This window comes from Rhinolophus ferrumequinum, chromosome 23 (genome assembly GCF_004115265.2).
Source record: "Rhinolophus ferrumequinum isolate MPI-CBG mRhiFer1 chromosome 23, mRhiFer1_v1.p, whole genome shotgun sequence".
NCBI lineage: Eukaryota > Metazoa > Chordata > Mammalia > Chiroptera > Rhinolophidae > Rhinolophus > Rhinolophus ferrumequinum.
Window position 1 is genome coordinate 40,036,655 of NC_046306.1, and position 24,190 is coordinate 40,060,844.

The 24,190-nt window shown below is 42.3% G+C and overlaps 1 protein-coding gene across 7 annotated transcripts in view; it reads left to right on the forward strand.

Annotated features, from left to right (window-relative positions):
• The window catches only part of RIN2 (Ras and Rab interactor 2), a 234,493-nt gene that overhangs the window by 164,050 nt on the left and 46,253 nt on the right, over positions 1–24,190 (forward strand). For 5 of the 7 annotated variants that reach the window (XM_033094660.1, XM_033094663.1, XM_033094662.1 and 2 more), the window contains one exon: positions 8,009–8,109. The exons of 1 other annotated variant lie outside the window; for it this stretch is intronic. In XM_033094660.1, coding sequence (XP_032950551.1) covers positions 8,009–8,109 — 101 coding nt within the window. Of the gene's footprint in view, positions 1–8,008; positions 8,110–8,339; positions 8,512–24,190 lie in introns of those variants that run through there. One more of the 7 variants, XM_033094659.1, reaches the window with a different exon arrangement.

Genomic DNA, 24,190 nt, shown 5'->3' on the forward strand with positions numbered 1-24,190 from the left:
GTCCTTTTCAAGGGGCTCTATTTATCTTTACAACCAAGTGATGGAGGAATATTTTTCCTGTGAATACCCAAATGATGTAGATGATGTTGGATCTGCTGGCAGTTTCTGGGTATAGGCTGGGATCGTGTCTCGTGAGACCGAAGAATGGAAACACGGACCCAGGAGAGGCAAAGAGTTTTAAAAAGAGGAGAGTTTATTGAAAGCAAAGGGTCAGAACTCCCGAGCGGGAGGGTTTCCTGAATGGGGGTGCCCCATGACTGAGGCAAAAGCTCCTATTTTTATACCTTCCCTTGCCTGCTTGGGGAAGGGGAGCTGTTTGAAGAAGGGAACTGGCGCCTTCTAATGAAATTCGTCTACCAGGTTTGTTCTGCTTGCCCATCCTGAAGGAATTAGTAAAGTAACCCACTCTTATCTATCAGATCTGCTCTGTTTGTCAGGCTAAAAGGAATTTTATGATTAACCTCAAGGCCGTGTTATGTTTTGTCCTGGAGCAAAGGAGTGATTTCAAAACCTGGAATTTTAGGATATGGCTGTCTTTTGTTTATTCCACCTCGCGGTCTACCTAGGGACTTGCTAACTATCCTGTATCACAAGCAGGTTTCAGAGGAGCGGTCAAGAAAACTAAATGGCTAATTAATAAGCTTACCTGTCATGTCAAGGGTCACCTATGCCTTTGTGATGAGAACAGCTTATCACAGTGGGAGCCTGTGGGAGCTTCAGGCCCAACGGTGATTACAACCATTTTCAGGGAGAGAGTTGGTCCCCACCCTCTTCAGAACAGGGGGCACTCCCTCCTCCAGTGCCCTTTTAGCTTGTACAGGGGGCACAGCTGCTTTGGAGGACTAGGACACTCCTTACTCCAGTGCTCTGGGCTTCCACATCCAGAGCAGCTCCTTTACCTGGCGTTTTTTCTTCTGGGGCTGGTGGGGTGATCCTGAGATGGCCCTGGACTTGGCCTGTCTATTAACTGTAGCCAAAAATCTGGCCTGTCTTTGGTCTCATCTTCCCTGTCTCAGTAGTAAAAGATGTTGTACCAAATTCCCTGGCCTTCTCTAGGATCTGTGTCTTTTCATTAAGATGTAACAATGAGTCAGAATTACTATAAGGTGCACATGAATTCCAGTAGTCCTAGAATACAGAAGCTTACCTAATTATTAGTAAAACTTAGTTCTTACTATTGTGAAGATTTAGTTTTCTTCAGCAACCAAGGACCTGATTAGGACAATATAAAACATAGAAATTATTTTGATGACACATATAATCTTTGATTTTTAGGCAGAAAACTTATAATATCAGCAGCAGACCAATAATCTAACAAATTTTTCCTGTTTAGCAGAAAGAGAAAACACTCAACTCGATTAGCTTACTTTTGATATTTAAATTTAATCATATTTAGCATTACTTTTCATATTAGAATCCATAACCTTCAGAACCTTAATTTTTACTGACCACCAAAAGCAAGCAATTAGCACTTCCACTGGAAAATCCAGGAAAATATTTGGTAACCTTCAAAAGCATAGGCTTTTGTAATAAAATATAAGCTATAATTATTAACAGATCTTAATTTATCTTTTAACGTTCTTGTGACAAGAAGCCAACAAACAGGTTGTGAAAAGCAATGCTTACTCACTTAGGCAGCCCTTCCCCTTTTTGTAGGAACGTTGAATAGGGACAGGGGTGTTTTGGGGTTCTTAGGTTATGGCTTTGTACGTGGCTTTGGAGAAACTTCAGTTAGTAGCACCAACTTTGATAAAGCACTTACACTGAAACTGCTGTTGATTTTGTGCACCCTGAGAAAAAAGATACCTACAAAGAAAGACTTCTGGTGGCTAACTGAGCTCAAATTGGGGGGTGGGGGTGTGGCAGGGAGAGCCTATGAGCCATTTCTAAACAGGGGCCTTGAGGCTCATGCAAGCCACACTTTAGGGAGAAGCCTGTACTCAACTACCTGCCTCCTGCACTCAACTGCCTACCTGTATTGTGTTCCTGCCCCCTGAGCCAGCTCTTATAAAAGAGTTCCTGGAATTGTATTTCAACCTACAGGATTGAGACCTTCTCAGTCCAATCAAAGCTGTACAGCTATATCACATTAACATCTTCATTGACTAATCAGAACAGCTTCATTTTGACCAACCAGGACAGTGCTTTTTGGACCAATCAAACTTCAAAAATTTGGAGTCATCATTTGCATGAGGATGGACCAATCAAGGACCAGGGCCCAGGACCTCTCTCTCTAGGTCAGTTCCCCTCTAGTTCAGAGAATGCGCTTTCCCTTCCCACCAAAGACTGAAAACTTCATTTTCCTGGCTGGAGCTGAAATACTGAAAAGGAAACATCAAACATGTCTTCGCTGGACCAGAGCAGAGCAGGCAGAGCAGAGCTGTTTAGCTGGAGAAAGGCCTCGCCCCAGGGCTGCCTCAGAGCCGCGCTGTTCGCACAGTCCTGCTATATCACAATTGAGCTTTTTGCACTGAATAAAGTTTTCCTTCTTCACTGCACCCCAAATTGGCCATTCCTGTTGGTGCTGAATTAGCATCCACAACCTTCTGTTGACAGCTTTAACATGGGAAAGTTTAAGTTAAAACTGGTCTCCTTTGGTGGATGATACCATGTTTCCCCAAAAATAAGACCTAACCAGACAATTAGCTCTAATGCTTCTTTTGGAGAAAAAATTAACATAGACCCAGTCTTACTATAAGACCGGGTCTAATATAATATAGTATAGTATAGTGTAGTGTAGTACAATATAATATAATATAATATAATATAATATAATATAATATAATATAATATAATATAATATAATAATATAATATAATACCAGGTCTTATATTAATTTTTGCTCCAAAAGATGCATTAGAGCTGATTGTTCGGCTAGGTCTTATTTTCGGAGAAACACGGTAACTTATCTCTCTATTTGCTCTCAAAGAATGAAATTTGGATGAACACAGAGCATAAGGGATGAGATCAAACATTTACAGGAATTAAAAACAAACACAAGTGTATCTGGAGACAATGTGAGGAACATCTCAAATCCAATCAGAGACACCTGAGCAGACCTCAGGTATGGCTCTTGCTGGTGGAAGGGCCTGGCGGGTTTATAAACAGATCATTTGGAGAGGCAGACCTGGCTGGGGAACGCTAAGCTCTGGTCCATTTGTCAGGTAAAGTGCTGTCAGGTAGGTGAGCCGGGGTAGAATGGGGTTGCAAGGAGGAGAGATAAAGGGAACTGAAAGACCCCTCATCCAGCCGGGAAGGGTCCGATAGCCATCCAGCCATGTGCAACAACCTCTGTCCTCATCCACCTTTATGTCTTGGCCTCCCTGTGCCTCTCTTCTGAATTACAGATAAGTTATCCGTCATTTGCCACTGGGTGCTGCTGAATGAGAACCATAATTCGTAGATTCTTTGTGTTTGCCTAGGTATAGGAGAAGGAAGCAATGTGGGATTTGAGGCCTGGACATGCAGCCAAAGATGTCAGCATGAACAGTATAGGGAGCAAACAGTCTGGCTGTAGGGCATCAGCTACGTCTGGGGAAGGCCACTGGGATTTTCAGTTTAAATGAATACTGTGGATGTGAAGGTGACGGACAGGGGAGTGGTGAATGTACACAGTGACTCATCTTCCTGCTGGAGGGGAATCTTTTAACTCCTGTGGATGTTTGCCTGAGGCTGTGGCTGGCCCTCCATTGGCAAGACTGCTCCCTGGTGGACAGGGTCCCTTCTTTCCGGGACCACAGCCATGACCCAGAGGGGAGAGGGGATCCCAGCCCAAAGTGCTGGGGTTTTGGCACAGACACTCAGACTTCCCCAGTTCACCCCACTTCTTCCCACTTTCTTAATCTCTCTATCTCCTTCCACTTTCATACATTCACCCTTTTTCTTACTTTCCTAATAATTTTGATACTGAAGTATTTTAAACATACAGAAAATCACACGTAATATTAAAACAATCACTAGCTCTGTCAAATCTTATCAGTTTGCCATTTCATTTTAAGAAATAAAATCTCACAGGTGGATGAGCCCCTTGACCTTCATCCATTTCTCCTCCTGAGGTCACCACTATCTTGGATTAGGAGTGTAACCCCCACATTGCATATTGAAATAGTCTTTATGGGTATATCTACAAACACTAAATAGTACAATTTTGCATGATTTTAAGCTTCATACACTGAATGCAACCCTTTTCAACTTGTCTTTTTCTTTAATGAAAGCTTTTTGAGTTTTTATGTTTATATATGTCTCGATGCATATAACTGCTGTGGACGAAAAAGGGGCTACATACTAAACCTGAAAAGCTCAGGGGAGGCCTTCATGGTGGGCCTTACAAACCTACAGGTCAAAGTGACCACACAGGGTGGTTTGAATGTAAAAATTCCTAATTAAAAGCCAGTCATGGTGGGTAGTCACCTCCTAGACCTGCAGCTTTCTTGACAAAGGTCAGTCTTTAACTTTGAAATTGTCTGTTGTCTTTGTGCACCTAAGATAACATACCTTTGAAATGTCAGAGTAATCTTTTTTTCCAGACCCCTTGCGCAATCACCTGCACTAGACTACGAGACCACATTGTGATCTTGTTGCCCACATACCATTTTTATGTGCTGTAAATGTTAATTATTAACTATCTTGTTTTCACCAGTGTAAAACAAGCATGTGTCTCTCTGTTTCACTTTTTATCCAATCCCAGAGATTTCCCTGCTTTGCTTTCTCCCACCCCCTTAATCTACCACCAATGAATTTCATGGAACCCCCCACCCCCTTATGTCTCCTCCTTTGATTTTAACATATAAAAAAAGCTGCAATTGCCATTCTCCAGAACACTTTCTCAAGCCATTGAAATTTTGCTTCCCAGCAATTATCATCAGTTTGGGTCAAATAAACTCTTACAAGACTTTTTTCTTTCTTTCTTTCTTTCTTTTTTTTTAAAGAGGGCACAGCTCAAAGTGGCCCATGTTGGGATTGAACCGGCAACCTTGGTGTTAGGAGCACCGCGCTCTAACCAACTGAGCTAACCAGCCACTCCTATAAGACTTTTTTAAGGCTGGATTTTGTTTCGTTAACACTCTGGTTCATTAATTTTAACTGCTGTGTAGTATCTGATACCTCAATTTATTCATTCTCCTATTGATGAACAATTAGGTGCTTATAATTTGGTTTTCTTAAAAATAGTGGTGCAGCAAATATTCTTATAAAGAATGTGCAGGAGTTTTTCTACTGTGCATATCTAGAAGGTCTGTGTATTGTCAGTATCTACAAGATATTGCAAATTGCTGTCCAACGTGCCTCTGTGAACAATACTTTTCCAGCAGCATCTGGGGGTTCCTGTTTCCCCATGTCCTCGAATATTTGGCATTGTCAGACTTTTTAAATTTTTGCCACTAAGATTATGTGTAAAATGAGATCTCCTGATCATTTTCTTTCCCAAGGCTTCTAGAAGTTCCACCCTAGCCTGCACACAGTCATACACATAGGGGATGGATCAAGCATGGAAGACTTGACAGGCCTCCGTTCTTCTGACCTCTAAGTAATGGGACTGTACAAGCAATTGGCAGGGACCCTTTCTCCATCTTCACTTGCCCCTGGGAAAATCTCTCCCTGGGATAGCACTTTGGAATACTAACGCATAAGCCAGTGACTTCTAAATGTATAAATAGCTCCACCTTGAGTGTCAAAAGCCACTTAACCAATTTAATTGATGACCAATAAGCAACTCAGTTTAAACTTAACCTGCCAATGCCCAGTTAGATTTTCCCCTCAAGCCTGATCCTTCCCCATTCTATCTAATTGTTCAAGACAAAAACTTATGCACTGTCCTTGATTTTTCCCTTCCCACCACCCCACACTCAATCCATCAAATTCTGTCAATTTCTGTATCAAGTTATTCCTGGATTTCCTTCTTTCTAATTCCACTGCTGCTACTTTGACCTTGGTCCAAGCCATCATCATCTAATGCCTGGGCCACTGCAGTTGCCTCCTAACTGGTCTTGCTGTTTGTCATCTTGCCCTTACAAACCATCTTTAGCCAGCAGCCAAAGTGATCTTTTTATAACATAAAACAAATAAAATGTCATTGCCCTACTCAAAGCCCTCCAATGGTTCTTAGGTTAGGAAACTCAAACCCAAAGTTACTGTGATCTAGAAGGCCGATGAGGGTTGATCCCTGCCTGCCTCTCCTTCCACATGCACCCGCAGAGTCTGGGACTTTCTCTGTGGGGAGGGCTCTTCCTTTGATCTTTTCATTCAGGGCTTTTCCACTTCCTTAAAGACCCGTCCTGACCATCCCACCCTAGCTATAGTTCCTCCCTACGGTATCATTTTCATTCTGGAACTTCTCAATGCTCAGTGCTGTGATCTGTGCCCCACCAGAATATCTTCTCCAGGAGAATTGTCAACCTTACTCTAACTTGTAGTGTCTAGAGTGAAGTGGGTGGCCACAAAGTTCTGTTGAATTAATTAATGAATAGATGGGGTCAACAATTTAGAACAGCTGTACAGTCAAATGAAGTTTCTCTCAGAGTCTGAGTGGGATAAGAGCTGCTTGAGGCAATACAACACTGTCTTTAGCTAGAACAGCAGTTCTCAAACTTTTCAGTCTCAGAACCCCTTTACACTGCTAAAAATATGGAGGACCCCAAAGAGCTTGTGTTCGTGTGGATTATGTCTACAGGTATTTATTGTATTAGAAAATACAAATTGACCAAAACACAATTATAGTAGGTGTCGTGTGGGGCGGCCTGAGGGGCCTCTGGTCCCGCTCCCCACATAAGTACGCAGGACATGGCTAGGCCAAAAAGGAACGAACACCCACGGAGCCACAGGTAGGGGAGTCATACCACTATATTCTCTCTGGCAGCCAGGCGAGACACACGCAGTAGCAGCCACACGATCTGCAGTCCGCCATTCACTTCTCTGCCTGCCAACCAACCAACCAATCAACCCCGCAGTTACATCAGTAGCCAATTGGCTAACCGGTTACAGCTGATGGCCAACCAGTCACAATTGATGGTCATTCACCACCCGAGCTAGCATCTCCCCATGCGAGGCCGAGAGCCTGGAAACTGCTCTCTGGGACTGTCCCCACAGTAGGGGACCTAAATACATCATTGACAGCTATGGATAGATCATTTGAACAGAAAATAAGTAAGTCAGTATCAGAAAATTCATGAAGAAAATGTTAAGGTATTTATTTATTTATTTAAAACAATAATTTATTACATGTTGACATAAATGACATTTGTATGAAAAGTAACTACATTTTTAAAAATTTGTGAGCAGTGGCACACTTTGAGAACAGCTGTTCTACACACAGTGCCTAATTAGCACCAGCAAAGATTCTGTTGAACGAGTGGCGAGGTGGGCTCAAGAATTTAGAGCAAACTTCAGGGTCAAGTGGAGCCCCTTCCCGTCACGTGGGTAGAGGACATAAGACCACAGCAGCCTACCCAGACGAGGCCACATTTCCCCTAATGGCTCACCCACCTTCTCACTCACTCCCGGCTCCACACACCCTGTTCCCCTAAAAGTTTTCTCTTATAAAAAGAAAAAAATAATCAAAGAATAGGATGAGAAATAAATTGAAAATAATTGGAAATTGATTTGCAAGCTTTATATCTCTTTAAAATATGCTATTTCTGTAACCAGCATGATTGTATAAACTTAAACCCAGAGGATTCCTTTTGCGTTTTCACTTTGACAGTATGAATGTTGAGGCCTGATTTTTACCAGGATTTGTTTATTCCTTTTTGTATTCATGTTGAAAGCCCAAACTGGGTGTCATATTATTTTTCTTAAGGCAATACCGAAACCTAAGTTCTTCCTCTTTCTAAGAAGAAGCTGCTCCCTCCCTCTTTATTTTTTTCCTCTGAGTAGAGGAAATTCACAAAGCCAGGATTTAAAAAAAAAAAAAAAAAAGTCATCTCTGTGCTCCTATTATAGTGGCTGGATCTCCCCAGACTCTGGGCACGCCTCTTCCACTTCCTGACGTCACACTATTTTTGTCTTTGAATAGCTCATTGACACAATCGTCTCAGAGATCGGAGAACTGAAACAGGAGATGGTGCAGACAGATGTCAGCCTGGAAAATGGACTGGAACCCACTGAAGCCCACAGGTGACAGAGGCGATTAGGCGCCGGGTGCGAGATGGGAGTTAAGTGAACCATGTTAGCAGCGAGGACTGCCATTTCGGTGGCTCCTCAACTTTGGGAACTGGAAATGTGTTGGCCACTCCAGATGAAGCTCTCTGTAGGAGTTGGGAGTGGCCTAGAAACCAGTTGTCTTCTTGTTTAATCACTTTGAAGGCACTTGAACTTTGCACCCTCTCAATTCTTCCTGGCACCAGAACCCGGAAACCTAAAGTTCTATCTGCCATATCCACCTACTCACAATGATGGAAACAATAACGCAGCAGGATCCTCCGTGTGCAAAATAGAACTCAGTGTATGTAGCCTGTGTCAGTCTCCAGAAGGTTTAAAGGGAAGCACTAAGAGGATGGACTCATTTTGCGTTCTCAGGTCAGAAAACCCCCAGCACTTACCATAGCCATTAACTCGAAATGTAGCCCAGTGTATTGGAAATTTAATGTGATTGTAAATGATTTTAAAAGGGGAGGCAATTTGCTGTGCTTGTTAAACATAACATGTTGGGGTGCAGAGGTCAAGGTGGGGTGGCAGATTGGAGGAGATTGCCAAAACCTCATCCAGCTCTTGGATGGCGTTACTCATTACTTGCAAAGACAACAGAATATACTGACTACTAAACAACACGGACACTTGGTGCCTGGGACACCAGATTTGTCATCTTGCCTCTTTTCCCAGGAAATGGGGTTGAGGCTATCTGTGCAGAGTGAGGATAAGATTCACGGAGTGGGGTTTGCTTGTAAGTCATGAGACAGGCAGGAGGAGTCCTGAGAAGGCAGGCGAACCAGCTGGTTTTGGTTGTCCAGGCAAATTTCAAACCGGCCGGACTTGTTTCTTGCCACAGACTGAGGGGAAAGCAGACAATCCTAAAGAGGCACTTTGCAGCTGGAATTCAGACAGTGCTTTAACTCCTATGTCTCTGGAGGAAATATATTCTCCCTTAGCTGTGGAAATCGTGTGTCTTCCATTTCCTTCTCTACAAAATGACAGGGGTAGACCAGATCTTCCCCAAGCTACTTGTAGCAGCACCAGGTGTTCTATGACCTTGATGTGATTGGTTAATTTTTTCCCATAAACTAGACAAATGCACAATAATTTTTTATTAGAGACTTTCCACTTCACATTCAGAGTAGATGCAAACCCCGTGGAACTTTAGCCGGGGGAGTTCTCTTTACCCTTTGCATTACTGAGCTAAAAATAAATTGGGAGTTCAGGTTGATGACAAAAGAGTAAAGAAGAGAACTTTAGTAGCACTGATTTCACCCACATCCATGAAATACAACACTGTGAGGTGTACCCCAAACTCTGCAGAAGACAGACACGACCCCTCCCTGCATATACACCACAGGGGATGTTAGGTTTGCTTGAAGAACTGATACCATGATACGGACTGTTAAGGTCTTGCTCTCTGACTGTAGTGGGTATTGTGGGAGAGCTGGGCTGTCATTTAACCTTTAACATCTCTTTCAGTCTTTTTCCTGTCAAATTTAAGAATGACTCAGCATTGCACAATAACTTTTTTTTTTTCAGATTAATATCACTTATTCTTGAATGCCATGTTGGCTAACACTGAATTTATGAAATTTCAAAGGCATTTTACTTGACACTTTTTTTAAATAGGAAAGAAAGAGAAAAGGCAAGATTGTCTTTATTTAACAATGGTGTATATAGTGTTTAACATGTGCCAGGAACTGTTCTAAGTGCATTACAGCTGCCAACTTACTGAATCTCCTCCCTACCGTATGAGGTAAAGCTCCAATATGACCTACATTCTGCCGGTGTGGGACCCAGGTGATGTGGTGAAAAGTCTGACTAATGAGTCTGTGGCTTCTGTGCTGAGGTCCCTCCCTGATTTTTAGAAGCATGGAATGGTGACTTTGCTTTTAATTCCTCCATTTTGCTCAATGATGTCAGGAGAGCCAGATTATGGAGAGGTAGGGTAAGGAGGACTTTGCTTTGTTTCCTCAATGAAAGCAGAGCAGAGCTTTGACCACAAGGAAACAGCAGGTCAGCCTGGCACAGAGCAGCCCAGAGGGCAGAGGAGAGCAGGCATGCGAGGAGCAGAGCTGCCTCAAGTGAAACCACGATAGAGAGAAGCAGCCGTCAGCCCCTCAGGACCTTGGCTGGCCATGTTCTGGTGGCTGCACAGATGCCTCACAGTCACCTTCCCTTCTGGCCTCATCCTTGGTGAGTGTGAATTGTGATATGGCCTCACCCACCCTACCCAGAGTAAACAGGAAGCGTCTGGTGCCATTTGGAAGCAGAGAAAAGCATGAACAATACTTATGTACTAATAATGGACACATCTAGAGTTTTGGTTGGTGACAAAGTCTCAGCTGCTGAGGGAACTACTGAGCTTTGTTGCCTGCATTCAAAATAGGAGGACGTGAATTTCAAATCCAGGTTAGTGAAAGTGCAGATGTCACTTTTTCTATCCGATAGTCAGTTCTCGCTTCCCCGCCCACCAGCATCGTCTGACATGGGTGACCCACCCTCCCTTCCTAGGACACTTACTTGGCCTGGCTCCAGGGACACCACGATCCCTGGTTTCTTCACCTCACCTGCTACTGCTTCTCGGCTCCTGGCTGGTTCCTCCTTGTCGCCCTGACCTGTAACCCTAGAGAACCCAGAGCTCAGGCCTTGAGCCTCTTCTCTTCACAGACCCCACACCCTCCTCTTTCTCTCACTAACATTGAGCAAGCTACTTAAAAATCTTTGTGCCTCAGTGTCCACATCAGTAAAATGGGGATGAAAATAGAGCTTTACCTCAGAGTTATTAGGAAGATTGAGTACATAGCTGTAAAGGACTTCACACAATGCTGATACGTGGTAAACACAAGATATTGTTTACTAAAAGATCCCTGGAGAATTTCCCAGGTAATCCTATCGAGTCTTGTGGCTTTGATAACATTTGTGTATTGGTGACATAGATCCCTGGGTTGGTCCTCTCTTTGAATCCAGGTTTGCATGTAGCTGTCCACTCAGCCTGACCTTTGGTACCTCAAACTTAAAAAGCCAAGACTGAACCCCTTGGGTTCCCTTCACAAACCTGCTTCTTTCCTGGTCTTCCCCATCCCAGTAACCATGATTGTGCTTGGGTCTCACAGTCGTGCCTGATGCCTCTCCTTTCATAACTGTCCTCCCATCCATCCCTAAATCCTGGCAGCTCTACCTTTAAATTAGATCAAGGATGAGACCACTTCTCACCAGCACCACTGCAGTAGACCCCTGCTTGATGCCTCTGCTTTCATCCTTCCAAATTCTCTGGGCCGTTATCTAAGCAGCACAGAAAATGACCTGACTTTAGTTAATCTAAATCTAAGTCTTGTCACTCGTGTTCAAAGCCCTTCAATAATTTTTCATTTATAACCAAATTCACCACCATGGCCTTCAAGACCCGGGATCTGACTCCTCACAACTCTTCACCATCTCTTATCTTATAATCTCTTCCCCTCTGTCAGTCTGTCAGTCTGCTCCAGCCCCACTGACTTCATGCCAAGCGGGCTCCTACCTCCCAACCTTTGGACCTACTGTGTATTCCCTCTGCCTAGAATGTCCTTCCTCCAGGAAGCATTCACCCTTGGACCCTCCCTTCCATATGTCACCTTATCTGGCTTTACTTTTTTAATATAGAACATGTACAGATCTGACATGTATTCACTTGTTTAATTGTGCATTTTCTGCATCCTAGCATTAGAAGGTAAGCTCTATGAGAGCAGGGATTCGGTCTGTGTTCAGTGCTGTTTTTCTATTGCCTAGACTAGTGTCTATCGTATAACATCCACTCAACAAATATTTGTTCAATGGGTGAATGAAAGATGCCAGCTGTTTGGAGATCCTAAAAGTATTTGAGCATCTGAAGCCTCTTGCACCAATAAGACATCACCTGTAAAGCAGTTAGGGGACCCCAGCCAGCACATAAAAAAATAAAAAGTTGAAAACGTGTGATAGGCTGTAAGCTTCCTTCCTAGAAAAGAAGAGGGATCAGAACTTCTTTTCCCTGTATTCCAGCCATGCTTATTCTATCAATTCCGAGTTATGGGCTGTTGTAAAGTTTGCCGGCTGAATAGCAGCTGATAAAATCTACCCCATGCCCTCTGCTAATGTTTCCCAAAAAGAAGCTAAGAAACCAGGAGAAGGATGAAGAATTTCTTGTGCTTTCTCTAAATGCTGTTTCTTATTTTCTCTTCCTCCCCATTCCACCCCCACCCCAAGACTAGAGTATGAGAAAATAAAGGCTTTTTCACTCTCGCCTCCCTCCCCATGACCTCACAGTCCATTTCTGGTAGGGGGAAGAGTGTCTCTGTTTGGGCAGGCACCCCAGGCCAGAGGTAGGCCAGTACTCCACCCTCATCACCACCTGGACCCATCACCCATAGGCTAAAACAAGTCTCTAAGTCAAACAAAACAGCTTCATGAAATGAGGCTCAGGCTGGGTTTGCAGGCTCCCTGAGGATCCTGGCAGATAGGCCATGGAAGTCTGTGCTACCTTTATTTACCCTCTTACTCTCCCTGACCTCCTAGATTCCTGTTGTCACCTTGCTGGTACACTGCAGCCCAGTTTATCCTGGGGATGCCCAGGGTCCTGACACACCCCACCCCCCAATCAAACACACAGAATTCAAAAATTCCTTGACCAGCTCTGCCCAATGCAACATTGTAGCCATTGGTCACCACCATGGGCTTTTTCTGGAAGGGTCTGTTGCCCAGGAAGTTCTCAGCTTCCCAGCAGCTATACTATAATATCAGTATTAAAACCACAGAAAGCTCAGGCTGCCAGTCCCTGCTACACCCCTTCACTTCTTCACGTGACTGGAGGTTAGAACACAAGATTAGGAGAGAAGAATGGGGGCGTACAGTCTAGGGAAGAGCTGCCCTCATTCCACGTTAGTACATCTCTAGTAGGAAAACGATGAGCATATTAGTTGCTCCATGGCCTTCAGAATAAAACCCATTCTCACTAATGCTGCTTTGTAAAAGGATTCCACTGAAGTAAAACATTATTAAGAAAAAGCACACAAATAAGTATGCAGCTAGATGAATGTTCACAAAATTAAATATACCACATAGCAGCACCCAGATCAAGAAACAGCATTCTCAGCAACCCCAAGAGTAACCACTTTTCTGACTTCTATTGCTTTAGATTAGTTTTGCCAGTTTTTGAACTTTATATAACTGGAATCATACAGCCTATGCTCTTTTAACTCGGACTTCTTTCATTCAGCGTTTTGTATTTCATTGTGTGAATACAGCACAATTTATTTATCCATTCTATTGTTGATGATTTTGAATAGTGCTGCTATGAACATTCTTGTGTGTGTCTTTCGGTGAACACTATGACACGCTTCAGCTAGGGATATAGGAGTGGAATTGTTGCGTTGTAGGATGGTTATATAGTCAATGTTAGTAAATAGTGCCCCAGAGTTTTCCAGAGTCATTATATCAGTTACACGTCGACCAACTGTCTGAAAGTTCTGAATGCTCTGTTCTCATTCTGCACTTGGTATTGGCTGTTTTTTCATTTTAGCCATTTGGATGGGTGTGTGGTTTAGGGTTTCTGAAACCATGATGGATGAAGACTGGTACCTCCATGTGGTGACTCAAGTACTTATCTCAGTGCTGTGGGACTCAGGAGTAGGGACGCTTCAGTTTTAACAGAGCATCATTTTACAATTTTCACACGTCTACGTTCAAGGCTAAAGTCATGGGAATTCTGAGCTCTCAGCCGGCTCACTGGGTGATATTCATGGAAACTGTGAAGTTACGGAAAGAATTATTTGGAGGGAGGAGATGAAAAGAGAAAGTAAGCCAAAAATTATGAGAAAAGTATACATACATATGTACCTTTTATTATTTATATCTCTACTTATGAATCTTAGATTATAAACCCGCAGCAGAAAAAGACTTGCAGTGAATTTCTCTACATCTCTTAGATTCTTTTGCTTTACTTTGTTCAGTACTCATATATAGAAATATTCAACATCTTATGAGTTGATGTGGTCAAAGCCATTAACTACATCATAGCTAAGAAATGTATGTACCTAAATCTGATACAGCTATTTTTGGAATTTAAATTCTTTTAAACTCAGAATACATCGGCATCTAATATGGTTTCCCATATTTAAAAACTGTATGTCCTCCACTTCAGTGACTTCAAACACAGAATTTAATGTCACTTCTTTTCCATCTTTTCCTCTTGAAACCTCAGATACAAAGTGATTATTTTTCATTGATTTATACCCACTTTTACTTTTCTGAAGATTTTGAAGAGTCATGAGGTCATTAGGAAGCAAGTTCAAGTCATTGATGCAAAAATCATTTTGCATTTTGTCTTCTTACACAGTATCTGTGTTGCATGCAGTGTTAGCCAGCAAAACACACATTTTTCTCTTTTGCCATATCTGGAAACCTGCATACACACCATAGGTTCAGGGCTTGGAGCAGATCCTCAGATCCCACAGCAGCTGAGAGCAGGCCACTCTCCTAGAACAGTCACACACCTGTTGGAAAGGTTGGTTTTCTTCTTTTCCTGTGAGCTCCAGTCTGGTTCAGTAGAACATGGGATGTTCACAATCATTTGCTACGGAATATTAGATGTATCAGGCAGTATCTTAGGTCCCAGGGAAAAAGTATTTGGTGTTATCAAAGTTTAAGCTTTCCTCTTACACATAATCTAGTTCTAAGAACTGTAAATGCACATTTCCACTAATTCTTGGGTATTTGTCAGTACTGCCTGTTCATATTCTTTCTCAAAGAACATCTGATGGGAAACAGGATAGAAAAGCTCTTTCACTTGGGTTGAAATTGTGTTCTGAAAGATAGTTGAAAATCCATTTGTCTGAAACACTCAAGTAATATCATAAACACAGCTGTTCTTTCCTTCAGTGGAAGGAGGCCAGGTAGGGTGCTGGGGTGGGGTGGGGGGCATAGCTTTGTTCATCATTAGAAGAGGTCGTGTAGCGGAAATAGTTTTGCAGGACGACATTTTCCTATCATGCCATCGAGGATATTTTGCTATGACTGCGTTGATCAATTTCCCCCCTAATCCCTTAAGGTGTTTCCTGATTTCAAGGCACCACAGTGTTTGGAATATGGTTTCAAGGAATTCTGTGAGATTGACGAACTCTTTGCTCATACTGTTACCAATGTAGCAACAATTAGGTTTAAAAAAATATTTATTGAGTGGGTGCTATTTGCCAAAATACCTAGACAGTGAAGTCTGAAAATATACATGACCTCAGGAAGAAAAAATTGTAAACAAGTATCATATAACGGAATGAGGACATAATAGAGGAATATACCAGATGTCCTAGGGACCTCAGGGAGAAAGCAGGTAATTGCAGGTAGGAGATGGTTTTAGGAAAGATGAGACTCGACATTAGCCTTAAAGAATAAGGTAAATCTCAAAAATGCCTCAAACAGCGGTTTGGTCTGTCTTGCTTGACAGTATCTCTTATATTGGGTAAGGTTTTTTAAAAGAACATGTACGATTTCTTTTTTTTATTATGAACTTAGAGCATGTACATGGTGGGAAATTAACAATGCAAAAAATGGAAAAAATACATATTACCATGAACCCAGTCCCTGAGATAGAACCACTTTTGATTGTTTGCTTATTGCGTATCTTACTTCTTCGCTTTAGTATGTATCTTTCCGGTGTTTTTCTGTGCATTTAAGTGGGAGAGCATGCATGATTTCACTGACTTACAAAGATGTTTTTGATCATCCTAGAAATGCACAGTGTGTCCTAGAAATTGATTCCAGTTTTATTGAGGAGTAGCACCTTCCAATTGAGTGGCTGGCTTCCCTAGGCACACACAATAGCATATTCTAAAGCTTTCTGGTTTTTTCCTCTTTATATGCGGGGTGCCAAAATTATGTATACAAGTGGACACTTTGCTCTATGTTGCTCAAGCAGTAATCAGAACTGTCTGGACACTGATGGCAACCACTTTGAGCACCTCTTGTAATTGCAGAAGTCAAATATGACTTGTATTCATCTTTTTTTATTAGTATATATTGAATATACAATTTTAATATAGTTCTCCTTTCTTAAAATGTGTACACATTTTTTTCGCACCCTCTGTATTTTATCCTCTACAGACCTTGCTTCTCTGTGATGTTGGTAGTTGATTCTGCCACGAAATCTCTGCTTGGTTAGAATGTCGTTGTGATTTAATCTAACTATGAAATAACACCAGAGTAACCCAAAGCACTTAAAGATCAAGAACTGCAAATCCACGAAATGCTTGCCTTTCTGTAAAGCCTGGTGTGTGCCACTGCTCAGGCTCAAAGGTCAGCGGGCCAAGACTTAGAGCCGCCTGGCTCCTTCTCCTCCTGTTTTCAGCTCCAAGGGTACCCAGGACAACAGGTTCTTTGTTTCCATTTCTTAGTTTTACAGGAATGAATGAAGGCCCCTGCCAGCATTGGCTTGGTATCTGCCCTTTTCATCTGTAGCTGAAGAGTCCACGAGAGGAAGCAGTTCATAAGCAAAAAAAGTCACCAAATCTTTCTCCTCTTGTAAAAATGGCAGTGCTTCCTGCCCAGAGGCAGATACATGTTTTTGTTCCCATTTCTGTGTTGTTCTCTCCTCCTAGTCCTCAGTAGATACAGCTGAAAAACCACCAAAGGCCGTAAAGGTTTTTCACAAAAATCCTCCTGCAACATGCTTTCAGAAATCTTTTTGAAAAAGTCAAAGTCTCCTCCCTCAGAAAGCAGCAGCCTTTAGCCACACAGAAGTAAAATTCACAACACAAAATACATTAGTTATTTTCCTTTCAGAGTTTAAGGGGACAAAAAAGGCCCCAAGGAATTAAAATAACTTGTGTATTGTAGGGAAACTGCACAAGTCAGAGAATTGGTCCCAAGTTCAGTTCTATGAATTTCTAGTGTTTTAACCTCAAAGGAGAGAAACAGGATGATTTCTAATATCCCTCCCAACTCAGGTATAAACAGGCCATGGACCTTATAAGACTATCCCCTTCCCCAGGCCTCTTTCCATCGCTTTTTCCATCTTGGGTGGGAAGTTTCCTCAGCTCACCTGGCAATTTCTCAGTAATAAACTGAGAAATTAGCCAGGGCCCCATGTGTAGACAAAATGAATTTGGGCCCCCCTTCTTCTCCTGACTTTAATTCGGCTTCGTAAATTTTAAAGAAGTGTTTTCATGATTAAATATGTAAAGATATCAACGACTAGGTATTTTTTAAATTAGAGGTTTTCTGGGAATTTTTTGTTTGCTGTGTGTGTACCTATTTGTTTAACAAAAAATTGGAATTGGTCCTTGTTTTTATCAGAAGTTTTTATCAGATGGATCTTTTGGGGTTGCTTGGGCTGTTGCTTTCTCTGTCTTTCCATATAAAAGGCCTCTTCTAGTAACATATTTTCAGAAACCATTGATCACAGACCTATCACTTCTCTTGCCCCAGTTCCAGGAAGCCCTTGGTTCATCTCCCACCATGGCTGGCATGTTGGCAACTGCTTAAGCATTTGGGGTATGTTTGCTTTCCTCTTGATACACAGACAAGTATCTGCTGCTCCAGGAGCAAAGCTATAGTGGACACAGGACTCCAACTTCTGTCTGGTCGTTAGTTCTTAAGATCACCTCTGGCACTGGCCTCTTGTAGCTGGAAGCCCTCCACAGTGCCATGTCCTGGGCTGCACCTTCTTGCCATGGCAGCTGGTTGAGACAACATTGTATGAAAAGGCTTTGTTAGGCTGGCAAGTGCTTAACATAAGCAGATTAGAAAGGGAGGCCCCAGAGAGGCAGAAAATGCATGGAAATTTCAGTACAAAAATATCAAGAGAAGTAGCCTTTTATCCTTTCTGTTTTTCATGTAAAAGTTGAGGATGGCAAGCACCAGAGTCCAGGGGACTAGACCCTAATGATGGATGGAGACCGGTTCAGGTACAAGGACCAGCCAGGAGCCATTCTCCAAAAGGTTCCCATTTAACTGACAAAAAAAAACCTCCAGAATTTTGTCTACAGAATAGTCTTTGTGTCATAGAATGGAAACACATTGCCTTGTTTTCTTTTTTTTGAATTTCTAAAAATTAGGAGACAATAAAAGAGACATTCTGGAAACTGCTGAACAGAATCTTTACACATAGTCCCGAAGGCATTCCAGACTCTTATAATCAATTCTTTTCAGGTTTTGTTTTAGTATCAGATTCCTTTTTTCCATCCTTAGAGATGGGGAAACTGAGACTAAATGTAGTGGCAGGCCAAGGCCTCACAGTTAGGAAGAGTCAAGTCTAGCTTTGATTCAAGTATGACTGCAAATAGTCTTTCCACCAAACCACTGAAGATTACGAGACTGAGGGGAGACTAGAATCAAGGTTGACTAGATGGAAACCATGACATTCTTTACAAAAGTAAGCAACTTGATATTGATGCATTCAATATGATGTGCAGGAAATGGGTGGTTTTACCTCCAGGTAAATGAGAACTCGTTGATAGCTGACTGCTAATGCCCCTCTTGGTGTGGGTGTGGGGTTCCCACTTTGGGTTTTTCCATACCTCACTTGGTACACCTGCCTTAACCGAAGGCAGCTTTCCTGCCAATACTGTTTACCCCTAAACGTCTCCTGTGCTCATCAAGCTGGTGTACACCAAACTCTTTTGTTGGAACCTAAATCTCATCCTCAATGTTGGAGTAAGACATTCTGTATTTGGGAGCCTTGAATGGAACACTTATCACCAATGTCCTATGTTAGTGGGCATAGAGTGACAATTCTAGGCTAAAACTCAGTGTTGATTTTACACCCAAAGCCACCCCTTACCAGCTGATGGGAGGAGGTTGGAGGGCTGTCCATAAAGGAAAGTTATGAGCAATGAGGAAGGAGCTGCTAAAGGAGTTTGGATTTATTGTTCTGGAAGAATTTAGGCTACTTGCTTTTCTAGCCGCAGGCCTTAAGATGGCCAAAAGCCAGGGGACTCTTGGTAGCTGCGGGATTTTTGCCACCCATTTCCTGATAAACACAGAGACAAGAACCCTTTGTGTCCTGGAACTGAGCAGCCAGATTCCGTTGTAACCTGGTTGAAGAAAGGCCTGAATCTGAGGTTATGCGTGGGGGGGCCCAGAAAGAAGCTAAGGCAGAGACCCAGTGTCCACCACGTTTCCCATTGCCAACTGAGCTTCTCCCCTTACTCGCTCACAAGGAATAAACCTATTGTCTGCAGATCACCTCCTACCCAGTCCTCAACGTGTCCAGAGCAGGCATTTTATCAATGCCTGCCCTGGGCTGGGCCTGAGTATGGTCTGAGGGGTGAAGCCAGGCTTGTGAGAGAGAGAAGTATAATGCAGAGTAAAATGCAGTAAGTGCCCCAAGGCATAGACATAGTGAATAAAGAAATTACCTATGCCTAAAATTACTTGTGTAGCTGTAGGAGAGAGGGGGAGGAGACAGAATCTGAGGCCAGTTTTGACAGGTGGATAGGAGCCTGTTATGCATGGACAATTAAGAACAACTTGGACACAGGCAAGGAAAGGGCTGAGCGATTGCAAATAGATGCATTTTTCAGGATGATCTTCCTCCTTGAATCAAGGAGTGAGATTTGTAAATATTAATACAGGAAAAATATTATGTTCTAATCCAAATTATTTTATCCCAAATTTCTTCTGCTGTGCTACAATTTTTCTTTTATTCACGTACCATCTTTACTATTAATTTAGCTAATATTTTTCTTTAACTCACCTTTCACATTTATTTTAAAAAGTAAATTTAGTAAGCCAGTCATAAGACAACAAATACTGTATGATTCTACTTCTATGAGGTACTTAAGAGTAATCAAATTCATAGAGACAGAAAGTAGAATGGTGGTTGCCTGCAATGGAGAGATGGGGAAGAGGGGAATTATTGTTTAATAGGTATAGAGTTTCAGTTTTGCAAGAGGAAAAGAGTTCTGGATGTGAATAGAAGTGATGGTTGTACAACAATATGATACCTCTGAACTATAAAATGGTTAAGATGGTAAAGTTTATGTTGTGTGTATTTTACCACAATTAAAAAATTGGGGGAAAAGTTAAATTTAGTATCTCCCCCATAATTGGGAACTCTACTAAATACATTTTAACTATTAAAATAAGTACTAGACATTAAAATTAAAACGGTGCCCCCATATGCTGCCTTGATATAGCCAACACTCTTTGAGAAATGTTGTCAATTTTTAATAAACCATTGAGATGTTATAAAAAATCAGAATTAATCCACACTATCCCACACAAAAAACAGAGGGTTGTTTTTTTTTTCTCACTTTGTAAAAAGACTGCAGCTCTTTGTGTTAGGAACACAGGGATATGGCTAATTATCTTAAGCCATAATTAGGTCCTAGGTAAAAGCAACTTGGAACTCTAGGCTCTGCTTTGGTTGTTTATTTTTGGTTTGTTTTGTTTTCTTGACACAGTTAGCATCCTATTGATAATAATTGGCCCCATCAATTTGTCTTGATTCACTCTATGACTATTTATTAGGCACCTACCATGTAAACAAGGAAAAACTGTTGATTTTCTTAAAAGTCTGGAAGGTCCACTGAGGACCTGCAGGGAACCAGTCCTCAAGGCTGAAGAGCATCGAGTCTTTTCTAAGGGTTATCAGGGAGCACATTGCTGGAAATCCAGGTAGGACCTGGGAAAGTAAGACCTGAGTGGAGCCTGCCATTCACCCCTTCAAAATTCCAAATCTAAAGCAGCCCTTGTGGATTACCCAGTCCCACATCTAACACCAGGACTGGCCTGGAAGGAGCAGGCAAAGCAAGCAGGGATCCCCTCCCAAAAAGAGAATTCCCTTCCACACTTTTGTAAAGCCTGACATAGGAGACCATGGGTGCGTGGGGCCAGGATCTAGGGAGCCAGGAAGGAGACAAAGGCCAAAAGCCAAGTATTTTTTTGGAAGTTGTGATAATCTGTCCTCCAAACAGTCCTGCTGACTCAGTCAGCCAACTGTCTCTCCAGATGACTTAGTTTACAGAGCCCATTAATTCTGTAAGTAGAATCAAAACAGAATACCTAGATAAACTAAGGGTGGCTTTTCCTTGAAGGTAGATTGCAAATGTAACACAGTCCAGATGGGTTCATGCTTGTGCAAAGGCACTTGCATCACACATGCACACACAGAAGGGAGTCCAGGAACCATGGAGTGAGGTTTAGGGGTATATTACTTGAGCAGAGTCACCACCCACCTGCTTCAATTCCACAGAGGACTTGCCATCCGTTCTGTGAGAACTTTTCAGAGTTGTTAATTGACTAAACCAATTGTTTTCAGTTGTACTATGATCTAACAGTCTGCTATAGAAAGGAAAATTCTTAGTATACTTTAGATACTTAATTGAAACAGATTTTGTCCTTCAAAAATAATCAGGCACATCTTATCACAGATGTTGATACATATTGTCCATTTAAAATATATAATTGTTCAGCTTAATGAAGGTGTGTTTTTAAGACACATAGAGAAGATTTGGGGGACTTTTTGTTTTTTGTGTATACTTGTTTTGTCCCATGTCCTAACTGAGGACAGAGCCACACAGAGCACTGCACTAGTGTTGAGGTCATTAGCTAAATGGTTGTGTGCCCTACCTTGTTGGTAGTAATAACTTGGCGTTTGGCCTTATATCTAGTCCCACTAAACTTAATTTTTGCTATTCAACAAAATAGGATTCATATATATATATATATATAATATTCTTTTTTTTCTCCCCTTCTCCCTTCCCCCCCTCCCCCCCTTTCAAGCCGTTGTTTCTCAGTATAGTTGTGGAGGACACAGCTCCCTGATCCATGCTGGTATTAGGAGCCTTGCGCTCCCCCATCCCCTCCCCTCCCCTGGCTGAGAAAGTTGGTGGAGGGTTGGCTGCTCATAGCAGCTCTGGAAAGCTGCTGTCCACTCGCCACCTGTCTCTCCTGGGAGCCCACGGCAGCCTTTGGCAGCTCAGCTCCACAGAGAGACAGTTGTTCACAATAGCTGTAGAGGGCGCCGCTTACTGACCCACGTGGGAACTGAACCGGCGACCTCTGCGTTAGGAGCACTGCGCTACAATCACCTGAGCCACTGGGCCAGCCCATGTATTCATATATATATAGAAGGCTGTTGACTATATTTACTTCACCAGTATTTTTTCCACAGAAACAACCTCACATCAAAGTTTTATGTATGTTACGTATAGCTTTATTAATTGTCTATGTTATATGATTTGTTTGACAAAAGACTGGACTGTACAGCCAAAATTTATACCTTTGCTGTGTTGTTTGGAATGGAGCCTGGCAAGAGGGAGTGATGTACTGGGGAGCACAGGGGAGCCTTTCTGAGTGCCCTGATCACCAGAGGCTGCACTGATAGAGTGTGCCCGCCTCGGGAGTTCTGGAGTAGGACAAAAAAGAGCATCATTTGGAAACTCTGCTGCAAGTTATTGGTTTCTTGGAGATGAATCTGATTCTGTGAAATGTAATAAAACTAGGCCTAGTGTCTTTCTGCCTGTGCTACATTAGAATGCGCTTTCTGCAATCACTTATTCTTACACATGCCTCGGCTACTAACACCTGGCCCTAGGAATGAAGGGAATACAGGTAAGTGGAAAAGCCACTCTCACCCCACACTCTGAAGGGCCTTAAATTGGGTGTGACAAGAATGTAACTGGTACTGGGGAGCCCTGCCCCACAAGTGGGTGTAATATGCTTCAGAGCCATGAGGCCCAGGTTGGTTGGAATGGGGACAGATGAAGTACACGAGTTTTCCAGTGTTTGTTGTTCTCTGTCCCCCGAGGCACCTTACATTTGTGGGGCATTCAATAGCTGGCCCAGTATTTTCACATGTGGGTGTGGGTCTCACTGAATCCATACTTGAGCTTCATCTCCCCATGAAAGCAGGCCTAGACGTTTGGAAATAGTAGTAATAGTTGAAAAAAATAAATGAATTTTATATACATAAAAGCCCAGTGGGATGGTAGATATTTTCCCCAACCTGTTATTTTGAGAAATTCCAAACATTACAGAAAAGTTGCAAGAATAACACTGTTCACTTAAATTCACCAACTGTTGAAATTCTGTCATGTTGTCTTCACCTCTATACTTTTTCCTTCTTCTATTGTTTTTGAGGGGGGTGGGAAGGGCTGAGCGTTTGACACTTACTTTTCAACATTTCCACACTTTGCGCCTAAATTCTTCAGTATGCATCTCTTAAGAGCAAGAATATTTTCCTACATGACCACAGTGAAGTTACCACACTCAGGAGATTAAACATATAATATTATCTAATATACACCCTTATTCAAATGTCCCTAATTATCCTGTATGGCTGGTTGTTATTCTGATACCATATGTAATCAATTCCATGCACTTAATATAGTAATTGTGTCTCTTTATTCTCCTTTTAGCTATAATAATCCCACAGCCTTTTTTTTTTTTAATTGAATGATATTGTCATTTTGAAGATTTAAGGCCAGTAGTTTTGCAGCGAAGAAAGTCCCTGAATTTGGATTTGTCTGGTTGTTTCCTCTCGTGTAGATTCAGGTTAAACACATTTGGGGGCAGGAAGACTACCCAGGTGATAACACTTGTTACTGGACCAAACCAGCTCCAAATGCTCAGTAGTTGGCAGCCAAAAGACAACTCTGAGACGATTTTATGAGAAGGAACTTATTGCCAGCCAGCAAGCAAGAGCATACCGGGAATCGTTCCCAGAGCAGTGTGTCCCCAAACAAAGTACCTAATGCATCTTTACAAGGGGAAATCATGCATAAATATGGAGGTAGACTTTGTCATTGCACGTGTAGGTGGGGACATTCCCACTCACGTGCAGTCAGAAAACATGGCTATACGTACATGGCATGTTCAAAAATGGTGGAAAGTCTCCGCTGTTGGGTGGAGATTTTTGTATTATAATGAGAGTAAAATGAGGAAGGTTCATGAGGAGGTCACTGGGGGGCCCTTCAGGCTGTCTTAGGATGCTCCATCTGGTACAGGCAGTTTCAGCCAGTTTACCTCCTGATCCTGAAAAACATCCTGGGCTTACTCCTGGAAAATAGTTCTGGCAATCACTGTCAGAGATTGCGTAGGTTTGGATAAA